The 22053-nt window shown below is 45.8% G+C and overlaps 1 protein-coding gene across 9 annotated transcripts in view; it reads right to left on the reverse strand.

Annotated features, from left to right (window-relative positions):
* IKZF4 (IKAROS family zinc finger 4) overlaps window positions 1-15557 on the reverse strand; it is a 37918-nt gene extending 22361 nt beyond the window's left edge. For 7 of the 9 annotated variants that reach the window (XM_044288471.1, XM_044288470.1, XM_044288466.1 and 4 more), the window contains exons 1-3: window positions 14135-15557; window positions 9650-9772; window positions 2454-2508 (exon numbers count right to left, since the gene is read on the reverse strand). In XM_044288471.1, coding sequence (XP_044144406.1) covers window positions 2454-2508; window positions 9650-9772; window positions 14135-14167 — 211 coding nt within the window. In that variant the 5' untranslated portion in view covers window positions 14168-15557. The remainder of the gene's footprint in view (window positions 1-2453; window positions 2509-9649; window positions 9773-14134) is intronic. The other 2 variants (XM_044288469.1, XM_044288467.1) reach the window with 2 other exon arrangements.
* Window positions 15558-22053: the final 6496 nt, after the last annotated feature.

Below are 22053 nucleotides of genomic sequence, written 5' to 3' on the forward strand. Positions count from 1 at the left end.
ACCAGCCACACAAATTCTGGCAGATCTGCTTGCACTGCTATAGGAGCCCCTGTGCTTGGTCCTCACAGACACCTTGTCTTCCACTCTCCTGAGATCTATCATCTGCCTCCCATGCATTTCGCAACTTGCTCATTCTACTTCAGCCAATTTCATTTCCCTCCATTTACCCACTGAGACAGAGCTCAGTAGTGCAGAGAAGAGGTGAAGGACCTAGTCTAAGGACCTGAGTGATGTCACAATGCGTGAGGAGCTCCTGTGCTGTGTGTCAGAGAGCTTATAGTGTTTCCATTTGTACGTTTGAAATACAAAAAGTCCATAATAACATCCTAGAAATGCTGGGATTTGTAGTTCTTTCCTCTTATATCCCACTCCATGTAATGTCCACTGATGCCCCATAACAGTCTGAACATGCTGTGAGTTGTAGTTCTCGCCGCTTATACCCCTCTCCCTATAATGTCCTCTGATACCCTATTACAGCCTTAGGCTTCGTTCACATCACCGTTCAGCCTTTCCGTTCATAACCAAGCCGAACGGAACCTAAGGACCCCATAGACTATAATGGGGTCCGTTAGATTTCTGCTCAGAAGAAGATTTTGGAGCAGAGACAAAAGTAGGGCATGCAGGACTCTGAGTGGAAACCTAACTGACCCTATTATAGTCTATGGGGTTCTTAGGTTCCATTCGGCTCAGTTATGTGCCAAAACCATCCTTTCATGAATGTGAACGAAGCCTTACAGTAATAATGACTATCTTAGAGAGGAAGATCTGATACATTTCTTACAGATGGTAAAAAGTTTACATCAGAACAGGCATTTTCTCTCACTGACTGTCGTTACAAACTGTTGTCTGGGTTATATTTGTACATATTTGAGTGGGGAGGGGGACTTAGGCTACTTTCACACTAGCGTTCGGGGCTCTGCTTGCGAGTTCCGTTTGAAGGCTCTCACAAGCGGCCCCGAACGGATCCGTCCAGCCCTAATGCATTCTGAGTGGATGCAGATCCGCTCAGAATGCATCAGTCTGGCACCGTCTGTCCTCCGCTCCACTCAGCAGGCGGACACCCGAACGCTGCTATACACAATATAGTGCAATTTTCAAACGGATCCACCTCCCCATTGACTTTCAATGTAAAGTCTGGATGGATCCGTCTGAATACAAATTGTACTTAGACTTTTTTCTGAAATATAATGCAGACGGTTCCGTCTGAACGGATACCATCATTTGCATTATAGGAGTGGATCCGTCTGTACAGATACCAGGCGGATCCGCTCCGAACGCAAGTGTGAAAGTAGCCTTAACCTGGTAGATTTATTATTCGGCAGTCTATTACAGCTCCACATGATTGCAATCTAGCTTTCCCAGGACCCTGAAAGGTAAATCTGCCTAGCGGTGGCACCATTTAGGAATGGCGAGTGGGATTTATCTTGATAGATTTAGTATTCTGTAGTCTATTACAGTTCCACATGGTTATAACCAAATCTATTTAGCACTATTACAAACTAGGAGATTCCTTACAACAAAATGGCCACTCTCATGGTGTAGACAAGAAGTATCCAGACTAAACCCAGCCCCCTCCTCCTACACTTTCTGGCTACTTGTATCGAAGTGAGGAGGGGTTGGGGAAGAAGTCATGGCTGAAGCCTGAGAGAGTAATGCATTGTTTTTCTATTGTATTTTTCATGGTCGGCAATTATGATATCTAACGAAACCAGAGCAAATACCAAACACAATGTTATGTTGTTTGATAATAGTAAAAAAAAGTAAATGGAAGCGGCATTGCCGAGTGTCCAAGATAAGTGCACCAGGTCCTCAAACACCTGTCCCTTTAGGACACATACGGTGGTGAACAGCCCCAAGCTTCAGAGATGGTGACAATTCAAAATGAAAAAATAGAAGAGGCGGCACTCACCAGTGCTGATAAAAAAGATCCTTTATTCATCCAACTCAGTATTCAGGCAGGAGGATACTGTGTCAGGGTATACAGAAAGGATCGCGGCAAATTAGCGCGAAACGGCGGTCGCCGCAAACCTTTCCGTATACCCTGACACCATATGCTCCTGCCCGAATACCGAGTTGGATGAATAAAGGATTTTTTTTTATCAGCACTGGCGAGTGCCGCCTCTTCTATTTTCCATTATGTTATGTTGTGTTGGCAGGTTTTGAGTTAGGATTCTGCCATTAGTTCCCAGTTAATATATTGTAGGCCTAGTGGCCAGTGTAAGAATTGCAGGATTTTCATTTTGTTTTTTATTTAGGGATAGTTGCATGGAAAAAAATAAAATAAAAAATAATAACATAAAATCACCAAAAGGTCACTTTTTTATATTAAACACAACAGGTCATTTTCTGATTACAAATTCTCTTAAATTATGTCAGACAGCCACTTTTAATTTAAGTGACTGTACACTCTGCATTGATATGCAGATTGAACCTACTGACCTCCGTATACATACCTGACATATAGGATCGCCCATTATAGTCTTCAATTTCCATTTTTGACTGGTATCTCTAAAACAAGGAAAGGAGACATTTTAGCTCGTTTGTACAGCCTGAATCCACATATGGCGCTTTGAGCTGAATGACCCCCCCTTACTGGGAGGTGCTCACTAGTGATAACGTGAGAACACCAGATCACTGCCACATTGTATCATAACTGCCAACATGCACTTTACAGAAGCCTGTAGTGTGTCACTGTAGCCAAGACTGATAGCAAGATCAGAAGCAAAAAATAAATAAACATTTAAGGAGAGCCCCCCAAAAAATAAAAATAACCTACCCCCCACTGCAGCCACTCACAGGCCTCAGCAGTGACATGTCCTCATGGGGCATGTGACTGCAGATTGCCAGTGGTCAGACAGCCCTTTTAAGTAGAAAAGCCATTTAACAAATCACTTGCATTACCTCTTATGGTATTACACTATATTCCACATGCTGATTCCAGTAACAATAAAATGAAGGGACGATTTAAATTTCCATTTGGTTAAAGGAAACTTAAAATAATGTCGCCGACCACGTCTCATGCCAAAAGTTTAAAAGTGATGGTGGAATACGCTGTTGTGAAAGTGGGTGGTCAGGTTCAAGTGTTTTCCACTGTTACTTTTGGTGTAAGACACGGTGGGAAATAAGTACCCTTTAATTTAGTGCCAAGAAGGTAATTTAAAAACTAGTTTCAGCTTATCAACATGACTGTAAATTGCACATCTGTAAGCCGCTTGGCAGAGTGGTGTAGACGGCTGAGTGTGCTGCCAGGGCACACATACTTCTCACACCCGTACTTGTCATTATTACTGAGCCATGAACTCTTAACAACTGTTACATTACCAGATCAGACTTTGCTTCAATATAAACTTACTGCCAGGTTACAGGAATGAAATGACACCGGACATGCCAGGGTCATATAGCAAAAATCAAAGCTGAACTCTACCCACAATTCACCCAGATGGCTCAACCAGGCTGGTAACAGATCAGACTGGTAGGATATTCCTGTCTGGGCCTATTGCATCACCAGATGCTCATCTGTCTTAATTCCATACAAAATCTTGTCATAAGGGTGGGTCTCAGGAAAAGGTCACCACATGGCCGAGCCGTGGCCAAGATGTGTTAAAACCAAAGGCCCCAGGTAGGGTTGAGCGAAGCAAGCTTTGGATCATAAATCTGCAGTCGCTTCGGGCAAAACTTCGGATTCGAGTATTAAAATGGTGTTCAAGTTTAAAAATGAAAGCCTGAAGGACTTCACCGTTATTTGACTTCAGTGATAACGAATTTCACCTCGCCAGAGCCCATACATTTGAATACTGTACAGAGACGGATCCCCGTACAGCATTCAAAGTTTTGACTGAGACGACTTCGGATCTATGATCGGGAGCACACCTTGCTCAACACTAGCTCCAAGTAATAATATGGCAGATTAACATTATGTTAATGTACGTGGCGTTTATCCCACGAGTAATGTAAAATACATACTCTATGCCCTGGGAGGGCGGTCAGCGAGAAACGGCCGTCGCCTGTAGCTGAGCGAGTGCCCACACCAGCAACCATGTTTTAAATCTGAATAAACAAAGTGCAAAAGGAACTTGTTGAGTGCCGCAAGTTTATTTCTTCTACATACTACATGTGAACTTGGTCTATAATGTTGAGCACCGCCTATGAATCACACGACAGGCGCATGAACCCATAAAGAGGCAGCAGTGCCGATACCATAATCATTTATTACCTTTACTCACGATCAATGTCATTAATTATCAATTTATAGATTTTTTTTTATTATATTATCAACTTGAGGACTACCTAATATTATTAATTATCCCTTATGGGTTTGATTATATTATCATAACTTTTTATTTTGTGGAATTTAATTTGATCATTTTTTTAGACTTGAAAAATGAGTGTTGCAGCTCCGAAACACATTGTCATATTGAAATCTGGGGACTCCATTTATCCACATTTCCCTTCAGTTTTTACAGCAAATAATTTTTTAGTTCTTTTATTGATTGAAAGAAGTGTGTCGGAACTAAATCATACAATATCATGGGCACTGTATTATAAGGGCATAGCAAATCAGATCAATGCTGGTCCTAACACGAGAATGAGGGGGGGGGGGGGACGGGGGGGGACGAAAGGTAAAGAAGGAAGGGTGCAGATGCCGTGGGGTCCAAGGCCTATGGTCCACTATGGTGTTTGTCAGTACATCTTCCAGTGTTCACGCACTTTCAAACTAATTTGGTTTTCTTGAAGTTACTTGTATATTTAATCAATTGTATATGGAGCCATGGTCAAGGTCTTGGTCACCATTGCAGCATTCTCTGTGATTTGCCTTTGACAGAATAAAGTTCCTTTTACACGTGGAGATGATCTGGCAGATCACCGCAAAACAAGGATTTTGCTACTGAGAGAAAAACATGTGATTTATACTAAAATGAGCGCGCCGATTCCAAATACAGACTCAGAATTTGCCTGACACGTCTAGATTTTAACCCCTTAGGGACCCTGGGATTTTCCATTTTTGCGTTTTCGTTTTTCACTCCCCACCTTCCCATAGTTCTAACTTTTTTATTTTTCCATTCACATAGCCTTATAAGGGCTTTTTTTTTGCGGGGCAATTTGTACTTTCTAATGGCACCATTTATGGTTGCATACCATGTAGTAGGAAGCGAAAAAATATCAAATGGGGTAGAATTGAAAAAAAAACAAAAAACACAATTCTGATAAAGGTTTTTATTTTTTACACTGTACACTATACGGTAAAATGTACCTGTTATCTTCATTCATCAGGTCAGTACGGTTATGATACCACACTTGTATAATTGTTCTTGCGTTTTTATAACCATATTCTAACTTTTTTGTAGTCATGTGTACAGGGCTGTGTGAGGGCTGATTTTTTGCGGGATGATCTGTTCTTTTCAGTGATACCAATTTGAAGTTTGTGCGACTTTTTGATCACTTTTTATAAAAAAAAAAAAAATATATATATATTATTGGGTAGTTGAAGTGACAAAAAAAAGGGAAATGGGAAATAGGTCGTTTTTTATTTTTTTTCCCCCCAGTTACGCCATTTATATTGTTATATTTTAAAAGTATGGGCAATTTTGCATGCAGTGATGCTCGTGATGTTTATTTTTTTTTATATTTGCAAAAACTTTTTTAAACTTTTTTTTTTTAAGTCACCTTGGGTGACAATAACTGGCAATCATTAGATTGCCTATTCTGTTCATTGATTTCTATTAAGACACCATTTAACACTTAATTTGCACTATACCAATGCAATGCTGCCACCTAGTGGCCTGTATTGGTATATTCCTGAAATAGGCATCAAGCCTGCTTGAGGCTTCAGCCTATTAAATCAATGTAACATGTTCCCTGATCTCAGCCGGGAACACTGTTACCGGAGCGGAAGTGCGCGACTTCTGCTTCCGGACTGCGCAGATGCCGTGGTCACATTTGACCATGGCATCTGAAAGGGAAAATGTATGTGAGCAGCCTTATGGCTGATCGCATACATGTGCCGCGGATCTCTGCTATTTAAAATGGCAGAAACCCGGCGGCTATGGCGCCCGCTGCACGTGCTAGTGGGCACCATGTTTGGGGACCGGACTTCCGCCGTACATACGGCAGAAGTCCTTATAGGGTTAAGTTATACATGCAAAGCCTATTCAGTTATAATATTAATGCATTATATTGGAGATATTCCAATGGACATGTCCAGACCTGTCCGGACGCACTCAGGCTGATGTCAGCAGTAAGTATATAAGGCAAGTTGGACAGATTTTGATAAAGTGATCTGTTATAGTTTTTAAAGGGATTCTGTCACCAAGTTTTGGGCTATAGAGATGCGGACATGCACGGCTAGATCGCCGCTAGCATGTCCGCAATATACCTGTCCTATAGGGCTGTGTGCTTTATTTTCTTTAAAAAGGGATTTTAGAGATATGTAAATGAGCCTTGTAAGGAGCCCAAGGGGCTGTACGAAACTTCCTGGTGCCCAGCCACGCCCCCCCGTGAAGGAGCCCAGCACCGCCTATGTCCTCCGAATTTCAATGTAAAGTCAAAACGGATCCGTTTGCATTATCATGAAAAAAAAAAATATATATATATTTTTTTTTTGTTCATGGTAATGCAAACGGATCTGTTCTGAAAGGATCTAAGTGTTTGCATTATAGGGGCGGATCCGTCTGTGCAGATACCAGACGGATCCGGACCTAAACGCAGGTGTGGAAGTAGCCTTACATTCCCATCTTGACTTTTTCCTACCCAATTTGGGACATGTAAGTGACGAACATGGAGAGCGGTTCCATAAAGATATTTCTACACCGGAGAACAGGTATCAAGGCCACTGGAATCCCAACATGATGGGGGAAGTAGGGGGGGGGGGGGGGACTCTACTGCTGTTTTTTGCAGTGGGAAAATATGACCGTTCACAAACGCAAAAGCAGATGCCTGAAGCACCTCTAACAGTACCGGGCCTTGCTCATATAAGACTTTTAAACTGAAAAACGAGACTTTTAGAAATTTTGTAATTCCATTACATTTTCATACACTGTTTACTACGCAAACTTAGATGTAGATGAGGTAATTGTTGGAGTAAAACTCCTTCTGTTAAAAATTATGTTTTCCAAGTGCTTAAAGGGAACCTGTCACCGGGATTTTGGGTATAGAGCTGAGGACATGGGCTGCTAGATTGCCTCTAGCACATCCGCAATACCCAGTCCCCATAGCTCTGTGTGCTTTTATTGTGTAAAAAAACATATTTGATACATATGCAAATTAACCTGAGATGAGTCCTGTCCCTGAGATGAGTCAGATACAGGACTCATCTCAGGTTAATTTGCATATCTAGCAGCCCATGTCCTCAGCTCTATACACAAAATCACTGCCACCAATGTTATTAATGCAATAGAGGGAGGGAGGGGGGCCGGGGGAGGCCGCACACTGGCCACCAATGATATTCAAACTGGGGAGGGGGGGGGGGGGGGGGTCTGCCCTGATCTCTTTCAGGGGGCTATGATACGCACAATTAACCCCTTCAGGTGCGGCACCTAAGGGGTTAATTGTGCTGATCACAGCCCCCTGTAAGAGATCGGGTGCTGCCAGGCAGCAGTCATGTACACAGTTTGTAGTATATTCTAACTAGAAGCGTCCCCATCACCATGGGAACGCCTCTGTGTTAGAATATACTGTCGGATATGAGTTTTCACGATGTAACCCATAGCCAACAGTATATTCTAACAGAGGCGTTACCATGGTGATGGGGACGCTTCAAGTTAAAATATACCATCGGATTGGAGAAAACTCCGATCCGATGGTATAAAAGGGACTCCAGACTTTACATTGAAAGTCAATGGGGACGGATCCGTTTGCAATTGCACCATATTGTGTCAACGTCAAACGGATCCGTCCCCATTGACTTGCATTGTAATTCAGGACGGATCCGTTTGGCGGACACCAAAACGACTTTTTTTTTCATGTCCGTGGATCCTCCAAAAATCAAGGAAGACCCACGGACGAAAAACCGGTCACGGATCACGGACCAACGGAACCCCGTTTTGCGGACAGTGAAAAAATACTGTCGTGTGCGTGAGGCCTTACACATAGCAAAATTATTCTGACGCGTTACAACAATTCTGACTTAATTTAGGCATACTTAGGCCCCTTTCACACGAGCGAGTTTTCCGGTGCGATTTTTACACACGGTTGCTAGGAGATGATCGGGATGGGGACCCGATCATTATTATTTTCCCTTATAACATGGTTATAAGGGAAAATATCAGCATTCTTAATACAGAATGCTTAGTACAATAGGGCTGGAGGGGTTAAAAAAAACAAATAATAATAATTAGAACTCACCTTAATCCACTTGATCGCGCAGCCCGGCTTCTCTTCTGTCTTCTTTGCTGTGCACAGGAAAAGGACCTTGGTCACATGATCCATCACCATGGTAAAAGATCATGTGATGAGCGCAGTGATGTCATCAAAGGTCCTATTCCTCAAAGAAGAAGACAGAAGAGATGCCAGCTGCGCGAACAAGTGGATTGAGGTGAGTTAAATATATATATATTTTTTTTCAACCCCTCCAGCCCTATTGTACTATGCATTATGTATTCAGAATGCTATTTTTTTGCCCTATATCCATGTTATAAAGGGAAAATAATTACATCTACACAACCTTGAACCCAAACCTGAACTTCTGTGAAAAAGTTCAGGTCTGGGTACCACATTCAGTTTTTTTTATCACGCACGTGCAAAACACATTACACCCGGACCTTATCCGGACACGCTCGTCTGCAAGGGGCCTTATGCATAGCAAAATTATGTGATGTGTTACAACAATTCTGACTTTAGATTTGTAAGCCACACGCTCGACTTAGTATAGGACAAATGGTTTTTGCCCAGTAGCAGACGAAAAGTTTTTTTTGTTGTGTGGTGATTATTGGGAAAGAAGCAGACACCGAGATCACCTACGCCATGGATGTCAAACTCATGGCCCTCCAGCTGTTGCAAAACTACAACTCCCATCATTCCCTGATAGCTGTAGTATGCCCAGGCATGATGGGAGTTGTAGTTTTGCAACAGCTGGAGGGCCACGAGTTTGACATCCCTGACCTACGCTGTATGGGCCCATAGAAAATCCTTGTTCCTGCACAGCAGATTGTTATTTAGACAGAATGATCTGCTGAAAAGGAACAAAGAATCTTCCTGCCAGCACACGGACATGATCACCTGATGAACGAGTCTGCCCAGGTTACTGCTGGCACCCTTGACACAGGCAGATTGGGAACAAGTGTTTCTCTAGACACTCATCCCTGAGAATCCGAAAGATCATCAGTCCGCAGAAAATGACCTTAAGCCATAACTTCTTGACTGCAGAACTGCCTATTATCCAGAATCAGAGATATTTGAATGGGATGAAGCTGCAATACCCTGCACCACAGCTACTAAATAGATGGCATGCAGCTTCCTCTATACAGTGCCATCACTGACAGCAGCAGGTTTCTCCCAGCAGAGGTTGTCACAGGTCACTGCTGCAGGAAAGGGAGCACAAATGGGCTGTCAGCTGATGACAGCTCTATGTGCTCTATTAGCAGAGATTAAAGGGGTTGTCTCACTTCAGCAAGTGGCATTTATCATGTAGAGAAAGTAAATACAAGGCACTTACTAATGTAGTGTGATTGTCCATATTGTCTGCTGGCTGGATCCCTTTTTTCATCACATTATTCACAGCTTCTTTCCAGGGGTTACTACCACCCTGTAATCCAGCAGTGGTGGCTGTGCTTGCACACTACAAGGAGTGCAGAATTATTAGGCAAATGAGTATTTTGACCACATCATCCTCTTTATGCATGTTGTCTTACTCCAAGCTGTATAGGCTCGAAAGCCTACTACCAATTAAGCATATTAGGTGATGTGCATCTCTGTAATGAGAAGGGGTGTGGTCTAATGACATCAGCACCCTATATCAGGTGTGCATAATTATTAGGCAACTTCCTTTCCTTTGGCAAAATGGGTCAAAAGAAGGACTTGACAGGCTCAGAAAAGGCAAAAATAGTGAGATATCTTGCAGAGGGATGCAGCACTCTTAAAATTGCAAAGCTTCTGAAGCGTGATCATCGAACAATCAAGCGTTTCATTCAAAATAGTCAACAGGGTCGCAAGAAGCGTGTGGAAAAACCAAGGCGCAAAATAACTGCCCATGAACTGAGAAAAGTCAAGCGTGCAGCTGCTAAGATGCCACTTGCCACCAGTTTGGCCATATTTCAGAGCTGCAACATCACTGAAGTGCCCAAAAGCACAAGGTGTGCAATACTCAGAGACATGGCCAAGGTAAGAAAGGCTGAAAGACGACCACCACTGAACAAGACACACAAGCTGAAACGTCAAGACTGGGCCAAGAAAAATCTCAAGACTGATTTTTCTAAGGTTTTATGGACTGATGAAATGAGAGTGAGTCTTGATGGGCCAGATGGATGGGCCCGTGGCTGAATTGGTAAAGGGCAGAGAGTTCCAGTCCGACTCAGACGCCAGCAAGGTGGAGGTGGAGTACTGGTTTGGGCTGGTATCATCAAAGATGAGCTTGTGGGGCCTTTTCGGGTTGAGGATGGAGTCAAGCTCAACTCCCAGTCCTACTGCCAGTTTCTGGAAGACACCTTCTTCAAGCAGTGGTACAGGAAGAAGTCTGCATCCTTCAAGAAAAACATGATTTTCATGCAGGACAATGCTCCATCACACACGTCCAAGTACTCCACAGCGTGGCTGGCAAGAAAGGGTATAAAAGAAGAAAATCTAATGACATGGCCTCCTTGTTCACCTGATCTGAACCCCATTGAGAACCTGTGGTCCATCATCAAATGTGAGATTTACAAGGAGGGAAAACAGTCCACCTCTCTGAACAGTGTCTGGGAGGCTGTGGTTGCTGCTGCACGCAATGTTGGTGGTGAACAGATCAAAACACTGACAGAATCCGTGGATGGCAGGCTTTTGAGTGTCCTTGCAAAGAAAGGTGGCTATATTGGTCACTGATTTGTTTTTGTTTTGTTTTTGAATGTCAGAAATGTATATTTGTGAATGTTGAGATGTTATATTGGTTTCACTGGTAAAAATAAATATTGAAATGGGTATATATTTGTTTTTTGTTAAGTTGCCTAATAATTATGCACAGTAATAGTCACCCTGCACACACAGATATCCCCCTAAAATAGCTAAAACTAAAAACAAACTAAAAACTACTTCCAAAAATATTCAGCTTTGATATTAATGAGTTTTTTGGGTTCATTGAGAACATGGTTGTTGTTCAATAATAAAATGAATCCTCAAAAATACAATACAAATTCTGCACTCCCTGTATACACTATTGCTATACCTTGCACCAATGCATTATAGCCTATCCCTGTACCAGGCAGTCCATTAGGCTGTGTCTGCTGCACAGTCTAAAAGACATACAGTGAGTCCTGGGGGGCTTCATTAGGCCCTGCTGCCATGGCCATTGGTGGCAGAGAAAGCCTTGTGCCTCTAACTGCCTAGATGTCACAGTCGTTATTGACTGCAGGACCTAGGGAGATAAGAGGCAGCATCAGAGTTAGGCCTCATGCACACTGCGGCTCGGATGATGACCCATTCACTTAAATGGTGCCACAATAGATGCAGACAGCACTCCGTGTGCTGTCCGCATCCGTTGCTCCGTTACGTGGTCCGCAAAAGATATATGACCTGTCCGATTCTTGTCCGCGTTTTGCGGACAAGAATAGGCAGTTATATCAATGACTGTCCGTGCCGTTCCGCAAATTGCGGAACGCACACGGACGCCATCCTTGTTTTGCGTATGCGAAATTTGCGGACTGCAAAACACACAACGGTCGTGTCCACATAGCCTTATTGCCATAACTTTACAGTGGAAGCCTAGCCTCTTTCAGTACCAGGCTTCCACTGTGGTATGAAGCTCTACATCAGCGCAGCCTGTTAAGTTCCTGATGCCCACTTTAGGATTAATGGAACGGGCAGCACGGATTGAACAGACTAGACAGGCTTCACAAATACAGCGCTCCTGTGTAGAGATACACATGGGACTTTTTTCAAAGAGTAAAATTGCCTGTTCAGGCGTCTATGACACTTGTACAGACGTTATTGCGACCTCTGCTGTGAGCTTTGTAGGGATCTGCAGAACTGCAAGGAGGCTCAGTGGTATCAGAGGGTGTAGAGATGCCGAAGAACCGAACACTGTGCCACGGAGAGTCACCAAACATCTGACCACCAGAAGAATATCTTAAAACAACCATTTAAACCTTTATTTCCAGGGGTGGAACACATCTGGAACGCTCTCATATGAATAGCGATTTAGATCTGTCTCTCCAAGTGTCATATGAAGCTATTAATGTAGGGCCTCAATCTTCAAGGCTATGTACACCTTCAGAGGCAATTTTTTTTATGATCGCTTTTTAGTCATTTTCGGCAAAATAAAAAAAATGTGATCCCCACTTATGTGATATGCCCCCCATTGTCTATGATGAGACAACCCCTTTAAAGAGGTACTCCCATTTGAGACATTTATGACATACTCACAGGATATGCCATAAATGTCCAATAGGTGCAAGTCCCACTTCTGGGACCACGCTCCTATCTTCACAGTGACTGTGCATGCGTGACTCTCTCCATTGGCTTAAACTTCACTTCCTAAAATAGCGGAGCCCCTTTAATTCTTTCAGGACACAGCCTGTTTTAATTTGTTTTTCGTTTTTCCTTCTTCACCTTCCAAGACCCATATTTTTTTTTCATTTTCTGTTCTTGCTGTTGGGGTTCCTCAGGTTCAGTCCTAGGTCGTCTCTTCTTTTCTTTCTACACAGCCCCTATCAGGCACACTATCAGCAGATCTGGCTTTCAGTACCATCTCTATGCAGACGACAGACTACTATATACCTCATCTTGTGTCATCACTGTCTCTCACATCATGTCCTCTTCTGAAACTGATCTAACTAAACCCGATATTGTAACGTAAGTCTGTGGTACTAACATAACTCCTAGGCAGCACGCTGGCAGGCTTCGGGTTATGTTTGAGGGCTCATGCACACGACAGTATGGCTTTTTCAGTGTTTTGCGGTCCGTTTTTTACAGATCCGTTGTTCCGTTTCCTTTCCGTTTTTCCGTATGCCATATACAGTAATTACATAGAAAAAAATTGGGCTGGGCATAACATTTTCAATAGATGGTTCAGCAAAAACTGAACAAATACGCAAGACATACAGATGCATTTCTGAATGTGTTCAGTTTTTTTTTTGCGGACCCATTGACTTGAATGGAGCCAAGTACCATGATTTGCGGACAAGAATAGGACATGTTCTATCTTTTCACAGTATGGAAATACTGAAGCGGAATGCACACGGAGACACTTCAGTTTTTTTTGGCTGAACCATTGAAATGAATGGTTCAGTATATGTACCGCATACTGAACGCAGAATACTGTAGTGTGCATGAGCCCTTACTCAGATCTTTCTAGACCCTTTCTATCCTATATCCAATCACTGGCACGTTCATGTCACCTGCACCTCAAGAACATCTCCAGAATCCGCTCCTTTTCTCATGGTTGGAAACAGCCAAAACTGTTATTTTTGCTCTAATCCTCATTACTAACCGGTGGTATTTTGAGCAACGTCTGTGGATAACGGACGACACTCGGAGGGTAAAAACGGACCAAACACGGAACCTTTACAGATGAAACACGGACGCTTTTCTTTTCACAGACAGGGATAGCTTGGGGCAAAAGGATAGAATATTCTCACCAGAAAGCTGCAGAACTAGTGGAAGTGTGAACAGAGCCTACAGAGAACAGACAGTGGGGGCTCAGTGCCCGACCAGCACCAGGCTCTGCTGCCCTGTGTGTACGGAGTCATGTGAGGACAGGCCCCGGAGAAAGGCGGACAGCGCCATCCAGAGGACGACTCCTCCAGCCGGGCACCGTGCCACCGGTTGCTGCCACAGACACATCACTGCAGCATCAGTCACAGCCACTTCCAGGAAACCGCACTGCACCGACCGATCCCAAACTCTGCTCCTACAGAGGGCCGGGCCCGAGCGGTCAGACAGCGTGTCGTGCAGCGAACGGGTTAATCGATACAGCTAGCAATGTCTAGTCTGCCCGGTATGCTGCACTCACCTTTCTGGGCTCCCCCTCGTCCAGGAGCTTCATTCACGCCCGGCTGCTCTACTAACGCTCACCCGTGGAGTCTTAGTCCCGCCCGCTGCGGGGCCCGCGGTGTCCGGCGGCGACTTTACCGGAGCTGAACCGGCCCCGGCGACAACTTCCGGGGCAGCTGCCAGGCGACAGGGAAGACGGAGGAACGCAGAGCAATCCACGAACAAAATCAGTCAGGAGCAGATGAGCGCAGAACACATCGAACTACAGACTGCTCCGTATTTATTCTGCCCAAAACAGCACCGGATCCTGAGGAAGGAGAAGCGCTGCCAGATGTGCTCTGGTGCTAGGGCGGCGTGCAGGCACAGCTGGTCACATGTGCACATGGCAAGTGGCCGAATATTATGGCTTTACAAGCACTTCTGGCGTTTTCATTTTTCACTCCGTGCCGCCATAACTTTTTTAAATGTTTTGTTCACCGCCATATGAGGGCTTGTTTTATAGTACAAATAGTACTTCCTAACGGCACCATCTCATATTGCATAGGATGTATTGGGAAACTGGGGAAAAATTCCAAACAGGATGTAATTGGGAAAAAAATACGATTCCACTATAGTTTTTGGGGTTTTGTTTATACGGCGTCCCCTGTGCAGTAAAACTGACCCGTCACCTCCATTCATTTGACGCACTTCTATAGCGCTGACATATTCCGCAGCGCTTTACAGACATTTGCATCAGGCTGTCCCCAATGGGGCTCACAATCTAAGCCCCCTATCTGTATGTCAAACCCCATAACCTTTTTATATTTATGTTGAGAGCTGTGTGAGGTGATCTGTGGTTTTTATTAATACCGTTGTGGAGTGTGTAACTTTTAATCAATCTCTTTTTTTTTGGGGGGGGGGGGGGGGGTAGGCAAAGTGGCAAAAAAAAATGGCAATCAGCCATGTTGATTTTTTCACTGCATGGGTTATATACAATATATTTTGGGACATAGTGATGCCTATAACGATTATTTTTTTTATTATAGAGAAAGGGATGATTAGAATTTTAATATTTTTACATTTTGTTTTTACTTTTTTCCACTGTATTTTTTTTATCAAGGGGGGACTTTACATGCAATCATCTGAATCATCTGATTAGTAATGGCCAGTTTGCATTGTTTGCCCGCATACATATGCGGGCTGCCATCTTTTTTCACAAGTCCGGCGAGGCACAGGTAAGCCCTTACCAGGGTCCATGTTAGATTAGTTGTCCTGTTGGGACAGAGGAGCACTGGAAAGGATTGGGGATGTGGTGGCCGTGCCCACCAGGAGAACATGGACTGTAAACATGACAGTACCCCCCTTACGTCCTCTCTTCTTTGGTTCTGGACTAGTGCAGAAATTCTATTAGAAGGGCAGGTGCATGAATGTTCTCTGCTGGATCTCTTCTCAGCGCTGGAGTAGCAGTTAAAGGGGTTCTGCACTTTGTTTTAACTGATGATCTATCCTCTGAATAGATCATCAGCATCTGATCGGCGGGGGTCCGACACCCGCGACCCCTGCCGATCAGCTGTTTGAGAAGGCAGCAACACTCAAGTAGCGCCACGGCCTTCTCACTGTTTACCGCCTGCCCAGTGATGTCACAACTAGTGTGGGCGGGGCTAAGCTCTGTTCACTTGAATGGAGTTTAGCCTCGCCCACACTAGTTTATACTAGTCGTGACGTCACTCAGCCAGCGGTAAACAGTGAGAAGGCCGCGCCGCTGCCTTCTCAAACAGCTGATCGGCGGGGGTCCCGGGTGTCGGACCCCCACCGATCAGATGCTGATGATCTATCCTGAGGATAGATCATCAGTTAAAACAAAGTGCAGAACCCCTTTAAAGGATAACTCATATTTTTTATTTTTTTTTGCTAAAGTGTAGGGCAAGTGATAGGTAACAATTTTGCAATAGACTTTATTTAGCCAAAACGTTTATTTTTGGTAGAAAACTGCGGCTGAAATGGCCCTTAGCAGCACTCTTCAAAAGAGCGTTGCTAAGGGCCATCCGTCTCCGATTAGAAAAGACGGGCTGTGCAGCCAGACGCTGTGCTTCTGATTCGTGCTTCCCTGGGAGACAGAAGGCTGGGCACAGGAGTCTTAGAGTTAAAATTACATTTATATTCCCCCTTTCTCTGCAATCTAATGCTCCGTTACATTCACTGACCTGCGATCCCGGTGATAATTCATGTAGCAGCCGCCTGAAGTAGAAGCACTGTGCGCAGTCAGCCGGCTGCTACATGAATTATTATCACCGGGATCGCAGGTCAGTGAATGTAACGGAGCATTAGATTGCATAGAAAGGGGGAATATAAATGTAATTTTATATCAAGACACGGAGGCTCATATTTGCTTAACTCTTTCTTTACTGGAAATTTAGCAGCAAAGACAATTGAAGAAAAAAAACCATCAGCGTAACTATGGTAACAGCTCCACCCCTTCAGCCTCTATATAAGGAGCATCACTGGCTGAATCCTTCCTCTTTCTTTGCTGCTCCAGCTCAGATAAGTAGTTGATATTTTACATGCTGTGTATCTGCTCAGTTTTATACCGTTTATCATTTCTGAGGGGAACTCTATTGATTTTTCTTTAATTGTGGCAATTTTCCATCTCTGTTCCTTACTTTGGGGTTTTTTCTTGGTTTTCTGAGGGATTTTTCCCTTTCCTTTCTTTCTCTTATTCGCTCCCGCTTGCGGGGGTTAATCGCTGATCTTATTCTAATTTTTTCTGCTCCCTATCGCGCCTGTCGGCGCATTTTAGTTACCCTCGCTTCTGGTGCCCAGTATCGTTGGTCTCCCTGTGTGGCCTTTCGGCCATTTTGCTTTGTTTTCCCCTCTCCCCCCCCAACCCCTCCTTCCTTGTTACCTGTCTTCCCGCTCCGTTTTTCCCGGGCTTCTGCGGCTCGGATCGCGCCAGACGAGATTCTCGGGCGCCATCTTGGATTTCTGCTTCAGGCGCCGAGATCTCGCGCTACTGGGTGAGATTCTCGGGCGCCATCTTTCTCCTCCTCGTTACCTTATTGGAGGCTTTGGGTGAAGGGGAGGAGCCTTGTCCCTGCGCTCTCCTCGCTTCACTCCGTCCCTCAGTGCGTTCTTCGGATCCGACTGCGCAGTCTTTACTACCGCTCTCGGCACCATTATCTTCTTCTGTTGGGGTGACTTACTCCTACAGATACAACTATCGCTATGTCTAATGTCCCTGTGTCCCCAGCCAGCTCTCAGGTGAGACGCTCTGATCATGTGTCTCCATCCCCTCCTCATAGGGTTAATGATGCCCCTGTTCAGGATTTGCAAGCTGCTAACTTACAGCAGTCCATTGCTGACGCAATTACTGCTGCTATGGGCTCTGTTTCTGCATCCTTGTCGCAAACTATTTCCCAGGCCCTCAGAGCTCAATCTAATTCTGACATGCCCCCTCCTGCCTCCAGAACACATGTGAATGTGGGCTCTGGCCCATCTAATGAATGCGCGGTCGAGTCGCGTAAGAGAGCTAATCCGCGCCCGGCAGAAAGGGCGCGATCATGGAAAACCGCCCGGTCCCGTCCGGAGCCGGTTTCTGATTCAGACGCAGAGTCTGTTGAGGAGGCTTATGATGATTACCCCCATAATGCTGGGGAGGACGATTTAATTGACGTGGCAGTTGATCCTGCTATTGAGAGTGACCCGTCTAAACTGGCGGGGACTGATTTAGACCCTCAGGAGTCCGAAAAGGACGCTATCCTAGATCCAATGGGTGACCCCCTGTTTAATCCAGATCATTTACACCACCCAAGATCCTCTGAATGGCTTCCCGCCACTCACGTGGCTCAGTATCTGGAAGCGAGGATCCGTACGCCCCTCTCCAAAGAAGCTCGCAGCAAGCTTCGGGCGGAATGCCCTCGACCCCTGATTTCCAACAGGATATGTGAGACCCCTAGTGTGGACCCTAAGGTGGTTCAGTTTCTAGCTAAAACCGGATTCAACCCGCGCAAGGGGTTGGATTCAGCTTTGAAAGCTTGTCAAGATAAGCTGCTCGATATGACCGGGCCACTAGCCAAAATCTTTGATCTCGCTGAATCAGCGAAAGCAGCGGGCACGCAGGTTGACCCGGAGGATCTTAGCGGTTGGGCCCAAAGGGCTATTTGTATGGCGGGCAATGTTAACACATCGATTGCCATTGAAAGGAGGAAAGCCATACTTATGAAAATTGAGCCCAAGTTAGCCAATTTATCCCTGTCAGAATCTGGTAAAGAGGCTCAAGGCCTCCTCTTTGGTGACCCATTCATAAAAGAGTTGGGGAGGTACGTTGGCGCCTTTACGGCTCTTGATAAGGCGCAAACCTCCATGCGCCGCGTTTTCCAGACGCGTTTTTCCTCCAGGGCCGGCACTCTTAGGGGCCGACTGTCCGGCCGATCCAGTTTTCAGCCCAGAGGTACGGGCCGTGGCTCCTTCAATTACCGCCAGTCGCTTCAGGACTCAAGGTACCAGCCAACCTTCTTCCCGTCCCGCGGAGGTCCTTCCCGTTCCAGAGGTTTCCGAGGCGCTCCAGGATCAAGACGCCCATATGGTAAGTCGCCTTCGTGTGTCGTCTTTGATTCCCCAGCAGGTTGGGGGAAGACTCCGTCTCTTTTCCCATGTGTGGTCAAAGATCACCTCAGACCAATGGGTCCTTTCTACGGTCCGGGGCTTTACCATCGAACTGGTATCCATCCCAAAGGGCATGCCCACCCTTCTATGGGGTCCGGTCTCCGACCAGACGCTCTTAAATTCAGAGCTTTCATCCCTCCTATTCAAAGGGGCCATAGAATTATCTCCCGATCCGCATACAGGAGTACTGAGCAGTATCTTCCTGGTACAGAAGAAAGGTGGCCAATACCGACCAGTCATAAATCTCAAACATCTGAATGTCTTCGTTCGCTACAGACATTTCAAAATGGAGGGCATTCATCTTCTAAGAGATATGCTACTTCCAAGAGACTGGTTCGTCAAGTTAGATCTGAAGGATGCGTACCTTACGGTTCCGGTAGCTCCTTCATCTCGAAGTCTCCTTCAGTTCCTATGGAAAGGCCAGACATGGCGGTTCACGTGCCTCCCATTTGGCCTATCCTCCGCACCGTGGTGCTTTACAAAGCTCATGAAACCGGTGGTAGCTTGGCTCAGAGCGAGAGGGGTGCGTCTAATCATTTATTTAGACGACATCCTGATTATGGCCCAGAGTCCTTCCCTGCTGTTAGTTCACTTGGAGATGGCCAAATCCCTTCTTCAGGGGTTAGGATTTGTTCTGAATTTGGAGAAGTCCTGTCTTGTTCCAGACACCACCGTAGAGTTTCTGGGTTTTGCCATAAACTCTTTAGATCAGTCACTCAGTCTCCCCGTTGCCAAGGTCAAGGCAATCCGCAAGGAGATTCGTCATGCACTCTTGCTTCCTCAGTTGTCTCTCCGTCACCTTGCTCGCCTGATCGGTCTTCTCACCTCTTCTATTCAGGCGATATTCCCAGCTCCCCTCCATTATCGTGCTCTGCAGAGACTGAAAATTGCTCACCTCAGAGCAGGAGCTTCTTACTCCGACACTCTGGTCTTGGATTCGGAGACCAGGGACGAATTGGTTTGGTGGATTCACAATTTATCGGTGTGGAACGGCCGGGCTATATTCGGCCCTCATCCGGATCTGGTTATCGAGTCCGATGCCAGTCTGATGGGATGGGGAGCGCACTGTCAGGGCATATCCACGGGTGGGGCATGGTCCCCAGAGGAGTCTCATCTACACATCAATGCCCTCGAGCTTTTAGCGGGGTCCTTCGCGATCCGCAGCTTTGCACAGGGTTCGGTTCGGGCGTGTATTCGCCTACGTATGGACAATATCTCTGCTGTCCGGTACGTGAACTGCCTAGGGGGGACTCGGTCCAGGGTCTTGTCTTGTCTGGCCAAAGACTTTTGGGAGTTTTGTCTTTCCAAGGGAATCTCGGTAGTAGCGGAGTACATTCCGGGCCTCCACAACACGTTGGCCGACTGGAGTTCTCGTTACATTTCAGACTCCAGCGACTGGAGATTGGATCCGAGGGTCTTCCGAGATATTCTATCTCTTTGGGGCCCGTGTTGCATCGATCTGTTCGCTTCACGCCTGAACGCGCAACTGCCCAGGTTCTTCAGTTGGCGTCCGGACCCACAAGCAGAGGCAGTGGATGCGTTCCTCCAGGACTGGGGCGACTCTCTACACTATGCCTTTCCTCCATTCGCCCTCATTCCTCGGGTTCTCGCTCAGGTTCGTCGCCAGCAGGCACAGTTAGTACTACTAGTACCCTTCTGGCAAACACAATCTTGGTTTCCTCAGTTGCTGAATCTTCTCACGGAGGAACCTCGGCTTCTACCGTCTTTCCCGCGGCTTTTGCTCGACCCTTATGGCCGCCGACACCCGCTTCTACTAGACGGATCTCTGCAGCTTCTAGCATGCCGAGTTTCAGGGGTCCCTGGGATCCCTCGGATTTTTCGGCAGCAACCAGGCAGTTGTTGGAGTCAGCTTGGGCTCCAGGCACTAGACGAGCCTATCAGGCTGCTTGGGACGTCTGGGTTCGTTGGTGCGGTTCACGGGACTTGGATTCCTTGCAGGCCCCTGTAGCGGCTATTCTTCAGTTCCTTACTTCACTGTTTGAGGCGGGTAAAGCTTATCGTACCTTGAACGTGTACCGATCTGCTATTTCTTCTAGACATTCCGGTTTCGACGGTTGCCCCGCTGGCCAGCATCCTTTGGTTTGTAGATTGTTACGTGGGTCTCGTTTGTCGCGTCCTCCTAGACCTCGTTTCTCTACCACTTGGGACGTCGCGACGGTCCTCCAATTCCTGGAAGGTTGGCCTCTCAATTCCTTGTTGTCGCTTCGACAACTCTCGGCCAAGTTGGTGACCCTTCTTTGTTTGGTGTCTTGTAAACGCGTCTCGGACGTCCGGGCTTTGGACATTGACGCGCGTTATTTTACACCGCAAGGGGTTATGTTCCAACATCTCTCGTCGCACGAAGACTGGGATTAAGTCAGTTACTTATCCGTCTTTTCCTTCTTCTCTGCAACTGTGTCCGGTGGCTTGCTTGAAGGAGTACGAGTCTCGCACCCTGTCCTTTCGTTCTGGGGATTCTCCTCAATTATTCATTTCTTTCCGTCGTCCTTTTTCTCCGGTAACCAGTGTTACGCTGTCCCGCTGGGTTAAGTGGATCCTTTCTCTCTCCGGTGTTGACACTTCCATATTCACCGCGCATTCGGTGCGTGGGGCGGCGGCTACTTCATTATCGGTAGCCGGGGCCCGTTTGGAGGATGTCATGAAGTTGGCAGATTGGTCCCGAGTCTCTACCTTTCGGGAATTTTATTTCAGACCTGATCCTCACGTTTTTACCTCAGTCATTGCTCAGCTTTAAACTTGCAAATATGAGCCTCCGTGTCTTGATATAAAATTCAGGATTTTCCTAAGTCATGACGTAAAGTCATGATTTTATGAAAGACACGGAGGCGAGTATTTCCCACCCTTTGCATTTCTTCGCCCTCCCGTATGGTCTGTGGTGTTCTTGTTTCTCATATGTATGATATTTTTATCTGTTTGTCTTGGTGGGATTGGTCGTTAAAACGAGCCTGTGGGGTATTGTACTACCATGATCTGTTGTCTCTCTTCCCTACAGGTTGATGTCCCTTGGTCGATTATCTTCAGATACTCACCTTCCAGAGGTTCCGTTTGGTTGTTCCACGGCTAAGGTTCAGGCCGCTGTTGTCCGTTCCAGGTCCAGTTCGCCCGTTGATTACTGCAAAGAAAGAGGAAGGATTCAGCCAGTGATGCTCCTTATATAGAGGCTGAAGGGGTGGAGCTGTTACCATAGTTACGCTGATGGTTTTTTCTTCAATTGTCTTTGCTGCTAAATTTCCAGTAAAGAAAGAGTTAAGCAAATACTCGCCTCCGTGTCTTTCA

The sequence above is a fragment of the Bufo gargarizans genome, chromosome 3 (assembly GCF_014858855.1).
Source record: "Bufo gargarizans isolate SCDJY-AF-19 chromosome 3, ASM1485885v1, whole genome shotgun sequence".
NCBI lineage: Eukaryota > Metazoa > Chordata > Amphibia > Anura > Bufonidae > Bufo > Bufo gargarizans.